Source organism: Seriola lalandi, unplaced genomic scaffold (genome assembly GCF_002814215.2).
Source record: "Seriola lalandi dorsalis isolate HSWRI2012SDOR001 ecotype SW California unplaced genomic scaffold, Sedor1 jcf7180002054335, whole genome shotgun sequence".
In the NCBI taxonomy this organism is placed as follows: domain Eukaryota; kingdom Metazoa; phylum Chordata; class Actinopteri; order Carangiformes; family Carangidae; genus Seriola; species Seriola lalandi.
Window position 1 is genome coordinate 704692 of NW_019524888.1, and position 6065 is coordinate 710756.

The window sequence follows — 6065 nt, forward strand, 5'->3', positions numbered from 1 at the left end:
AAATAAAATATTATAGAGGATGTTCTAACTTTCTAATACCCCAGATACTGAGATCCGCCTATCTAAAACCCATCTACATGGGTAATGCCTTTCATTAAGTGAGCAACAGCAAAAGCATCAGCTTAATGTAACTTCACAAATCCTGGCTTGCAATAATGAGGACTTGGAAGTGGGATATATTTCCAGTAATTCTGCCCTTTCCATCTGGACACAGGGTTATCTAACCTCCATTTGACTAAATAATCAGCTGAGAAAGGGCTCTAATGGACAAGCAAATTACTAAATGACACTGTATGACTGGATGGAAAATAATGCACGCCAAATGTATAAGCCCAGTGTGGCTTTGTCAAAGTTTGTTTCTCTCTGGCCGAGCAGTTTACTGATTGGGCACTATGCAGCTGTTGGCTGCTGCAAGGTGATCCTAATAGATCCTAGACCTCCAGCATAACTGCAAAGGATGTAATATCTAGAGATCCCACCTGAGAAATGAATACTTAATGCAAACAGTTTCCAGCAGAATAGCAAAACAGAGCCTGCAGCCTATTTAGGATTTTCTCTCCAGCCTGAGACGAGGAAAAACAATAATCAGTTCTCTGCAACATTTTAGTCATTTTTATTCTAATAATAGCTTATCTTACAAAACCTGATGATGCTTAAAATGAAATCTATTTTTTTAGATAATTACTAGTTTTAAACATTGTAGCTCTGTGCTCAAGTAAATGATAATGTCAAGAAAATGAACTAAGTTGTAGCAAATTTAAGCATAAAACATAGCAGAACATACATTCTTTCACTGCAGAAAGCAAAAAACTTTTTTCAGAAACAGTGCTAGCACATCAGAAAGGTTTGGGGAAAAATAACTTTCTATCCAGCTGATTTTCAATTAGTCTCATTGGTCTCATACCCATTAATCTGTCAAAAAATGATTTGGCATTAAGGCTATGTAATTATGCAAATGGATGTTTCATTTCAGATTTAGATTGAAAGCAATTTGACTCCAAACCTGCTGTTACTGTTAAGCATATAACATTTTCTGAGTAAAATTCGACTTAACATTTATACTAAAGTAGAATATACAGCTCTCAAATCAACAAAAATATCATTGTACTGTGAATAAAAGGTAAGAAACACCTGATTTAAGGAAAACAAAAAGTTCTGTGCTTTGTTCACCAGAACAGAAATGCATTCTGTACCACACGTCACATAAACTAACACAACATATTAAAACATTCACCAAGATAAATAAACATCAGAAAGTGGTTTTGGACCTGCGGTTGACCAGCATTCGTGTCAGTAAAGAGATGTGGGAGCTGTAGTTGTAATGAGTTCCCAGCACACCAGTCGTCTGCATAATTATGATTCTGTAGACAGGAAATGAATTTGTTGCCAACCACAGGTTCAAACAGTTGTGATTATACTGAATATTTAGTCTTCAGAAAAAAAACAGAAACACTTGTGTAACAACTAACATTACATTCATTCTGCAAGTGGGCCCACAGATCTTTGGGAAACGTAGTCTTCTTTTTCATTCATAGGAAAACAAAAAGTGCAATCCCACAACAGTGCTTGACTTGTGTTTTTTTTTCTTCTTCTTCTTCTTCTGTCCAGATAACAATGTTTCTGGATGACGGCTGTGATGGTCATGAGTTCACCTGTTTTGCCATCACCCTCATCATTGGTATTATCACCATCAGAATTGTAACTGCCAATGCACAAACACTGCATAAGGCATATTAAAAAGCAATATATAGGCCAGCTGTATATTCAGTTATAACTCTAGCTGTTTACATAGGACCATAAATACATGTTTAAGGCCTACTAGACCCCTTTATTTATTCTGCACAAGCATTCTGCTAACAAAGACCTTAGCTGAATATTGTTTGGTATAGATGTACACAAAGACAAAAAGCAGTAGTTCCCTTGGCTATGTGGAATGCTTCTATAGTGAGTCAACATTCAATGATAAAGTCATCATGGCTGTCAGAAATCTGAAAGCTGAGAACGTCAACAGTAACATTGAATTTCTAACATTATCGTTGCTTAAAGGGGTACTCCAACGATTTAGTACTGAACCTCAATAAAAGTGGGGAACAGATTAAATGGTTAAAAGGAATGGTCAGAATCGAAGCAACAGATTTTTTTTTACTACCTGTATGGGGTCAAGCTCCAGATATCCGTCCTAAATACCTACTTCTATTAAACTACACATGCTCAGTTGTAATGTAGGGGTTCTTTTTAAAATGATAAGCCTTGAGCTCAAGCTGACACAACAGCACTGTGAGATCATCTGTATTATTATTATTATTATTATTATTATTATTATTATTGTTATTATCATTGTCTTTATTGTTTATTATTATTTGCACTGAGCTTTGTGTGTAAAACCGGTGGAGTGCCCGTTTAACTGTGCTCCCAATAAGCTGAGACAAAACAATCATTTAAGCCCTTTTAAACAAAATTAGAAAATAACCAAAGCTAACCTGTGGCCTCGCCCTAACTAATTTGGATCACCCTACTGTACATCACCAAACCCATGTATTTTAATCTTCACATCTAATTTCACATGCATGTTTTTCTTCTCCCTTTGCCTGCATGGTCCCTTTACAGAAACAAAGAGACATCTCTAACGCATCCCAAATGATGCCGTAACATGTCCGATGTGCCTATCTTTGCAACTAGGGAGCAATTAAAATTGCAATATCTAAGTACACAGTATGACTTAATGGAAACCTACAGTGAGCAGTTATACAGACAAAGCACATGCCTCTCTTGTAAACAGTCTTGCTCCTTTGTTCTTCAGTGAGGTCATTTATGATAGGAGAGCAAGCGAAGCACCATCAGGGATTCTGCATTTGCAGAAATCCCTTTTCATTCTCTTGGAAAGTGGCACACACAGATGGATACTAACTTGCACTCACATCGCTATACATGCTTGAGATTGAATGCCTGTCTCTCTACCATAACCTTTGAATGCCAAAAATAGATATCTCTGTTGTATTGGCTGTGCCTTCTACACACACACACACATATATATATAGCTGAAGCAAGGGATTGGTGGAATAGATGAATACAAGACATACTTCGTCATTGCCTTATCCAAAGAGAAAAAAAGGAAGAATATAGGCCAGAAAAATTAGAGTAATCTATATGTAGAAATTAGGTAATCCACTGCATATGGGACAACGATACTTTTGTGCACGAACATAGTTATCAACTGATCTATCAAATTAACCAAGCAACCTGTTTTGGCTTTGACATACAAACCCTGAATGAAAACTTCCACATGTCTCTAAAAAAGCTGATTAGAATGACGATACCAGTGATACTTATGCATGCATGGCTTAATTTAAGTGCAACCCTAAATCTTCAAATAAATGAGCAGGTTCAACAAGCTTGTATCAGTAATATGTTTGACTACACCGCCAGTTCTGATTTATTTTTAAATAAATGCAGCAGTTCCTAAATCCTTCAGAGGACCTCTACAGCTGTCTAGTAGTGTTGTAGTTACAGTGCTCTGCTGGATACATTCTGTAGGTTTGTCAAAGCAGATTTAGGACCGAGAGATGAGTGGTTGCTAGGTGACTGGATGAAAAGAGGCCACAGGTGGAATTGTCCCAGTGTGAACTCCTCTCCTGCTCTCTTTGCTTGTTAAATGCTGCGAAAAAAAACAGGGGCTGTGGTAGTGGACGAGTGGTCACGGAAGAAGCCAAGGCACGTTTTCTGTTAATATCTCAGCTAAATCTAAATTATACATTAATTTGTGCATCTTCTCTGTTTCAGACTTCTCCTCTTTTCCATCCCCTGCCTCTTTACCGCATCCTTGGTTTTATATAACAGTGCAGCAATCCCTGTCACAGCTTCACCTCTCATCCTCATTCGCTGCCCTTCTCTTCTCTTCTAATGGGCAGGAGAGGCAGATGTTTCAACGCTGTCCTCTTTGTCCTCATCTCTTTTGTCTTACCTTCTCTCTCCCTGTTTTTCTCCATTGGAAAGTTTCACATTACACAATCCCTATTGGCTTTTTCTCTATCGCTGCATTAGTCAAGAGATACAGTAAAGTATAGCAAATCTCCTGTCCTCACAGTCTGAACCTCTACTCCCACATCACCTGAAATATTACTCATCCATGCAGCAACCAAGGATTCTATATCAATAAACTATCTCTGTCCAACACCACAGCAAACTGCAAGCAGCAAAGTATCAGTGAAAACAATAAAAAACATAATGACATCCTGTACACATTGCACTGGTCCTGGCTTGACTGGTTTTCTAGCCAGAGGATTTCCTCAGAAACACACTCAACAGGAAACTCCTTACTAGCATTTGTGATTATTGTAGGCACTCTAAAGACCTGGAGGACCAGCCTCAGGATACAATAGCAGAAAGGTTGAAACTGGAGAGCAGCTGTGTCAATGAGTGATAGCTAAAGAATCCTCCTGTTTATGTAAAGCACATTTCTAAAGCAAAGCTGGAAATGCAAGCCTCATGGTTCCTATTTGAGCTTCACAGGCCAGGGGAGGCACGTGCGGAGTCCTAGCATGGAGGAAAAGACGATGGTGGGTCGGTGTTTCTTGAACCTCAGGCCCTTCTTCAGGCGTTGGCTGTTCTCAGCCACGTACAGCTCCCCCTGCTGGGCTGCGTTAGATATCCTGGAAACCAGCTCCCCGTGAACCACCACCTCCTGTTCTGAGCGCACAAACACCTCCCTGAGTTCCTCCAGCCGCCGCTCCATCTCTCTGATGACCCGCTGTCGTTCTTCCACCTCCAGGAGGCGCCGTCGAGCTGCCTCGAACTCCATGCTGGAACTGGGGGTGACGAGCTTGGAGGAGGGGGCCGTGGCTGAGGTGGATGGAGGCTCAGAACCAGTTAGCAGAGCCCCTGTCACCCTGCGGAAGTCTCCCATGGAAATGGAGCGCCTGGTGGCAGGTGATGCCAGAGCCAGGAGAGTAGAGGCAGATGTAGAAGGTGGCATGGTCAGTGGAAGAGGGGGTGAAGATGATGATGGAGAAGGTGAACCCGGCGTGTGGAGATCAGGATGTGGGTCGGTGTTTTTAATAGCTGCTGCCATATCCTCGGTTGTGTCCTCATCATGGGAGTCTGTGTTTCTTTGTCGTCCCTTCATGGCCAGTGTTTAGCTCTTCCTGTTATGCTGCTGTCCCTGTCGCTGTTGATGTTTTTCCTCTGTCTTCCTCTATCAGAGCAGAGAGCAGCCGAGCAGAGAGTGCAGAGATGTGCAGTGATGCAGCCTGGGAACTGTTCCATTCATTAATAGCAGATCCGACCCAGGCTTGTGCTGTCTCTGCATCTGAGTGGTTGGGCTGGGGAGGAGCCTTCTGGCAGCTCATTGGCTGCTGAAATCGTGAGCATGTCAGCTGATGATTGGGCAGCCTAGCCTCTGTGCTGCTGATGCTGGCAGGCTGTCGTGTCCTCTGCTTGACTGTTTTGCTTCGTCGCCGTCGTCATCATCTGGAGCTCTGCTTGGATCAGCTCTGCTCAGTCAAGTGAGGCAGAGTGAGGCAAGAGATGCAGGAGTATCATGTCTCTCTCCTCCTGGCTGATGCCATTTGGCTCATTTTCCATTCTCCCAGCCTTTCTGTTGCCATCCCTCCTACCAGCTAGTCTTTCCATTTCCCTCTTTCTCCCTTTCTCTTGTTCGGATGGTTGCCCCTAGCAACACAACCTCAACATCAGATGGCAAAAGCAGGAGGGGAGGGGTGATGCTCCAATTTCTCTCTCCCTTTATCACCTTGCTGCTCAGCATTATCACCATTTCCAGGCAGCCATTCTCCCCCACATCTCCTCCCTCTTTTGACCTATTTGACAGCTCACAGCTGTCCTACAAACTATGTAAGTACCATTGTTGCACACAGACAAACACATATCCAAAAACATACAAATAATCAGGAGGTCCCACACACATGCACATTTGGATTCACTTTAATAACACAAAAAAACTCGTAATTTCTATCAACATTTATGTAGATATTTCAGACTGTGAAATAGCATGAAAACTCAATCTATTGGCAACAAGAAAATGGAGGGGAAAGGAGTGTTTTGAATGTTGT

General features: G+C 41.6%; 1 protein-coding gene across 1 annotated transcript; it reads right to left on the reverse strand.

Annotated features, from left to right (window-relative positions):
* Window positions 1-4492: 4492 nt before the first annotated feature.
* On the reverse strand, window positions 4493-5310 carry LOC147819065 (uncharacterized). Its single transcript, XM_087174289.1, has one exon. The coding sequence runs from the start codon at window positions 5120-5122 to the stop codon at window positions 4493-4495; it is 630 nt and encodes a 209-aa protein (XP_087030415.1). The 5' UTR covers window positions 5123-5310.
* Between the last annotated feature and the right edge of the window lie 755 nt (window positions 5311-6065).

Coding starts and splice junctions, on each gene's coding strand:
- LOC147819065 (XM_087174289.1), bottom strand. CDS start 5,122: ATGAAGGGACGACAAAGAAACACAGACTCCCATGATGAGGACACAACC.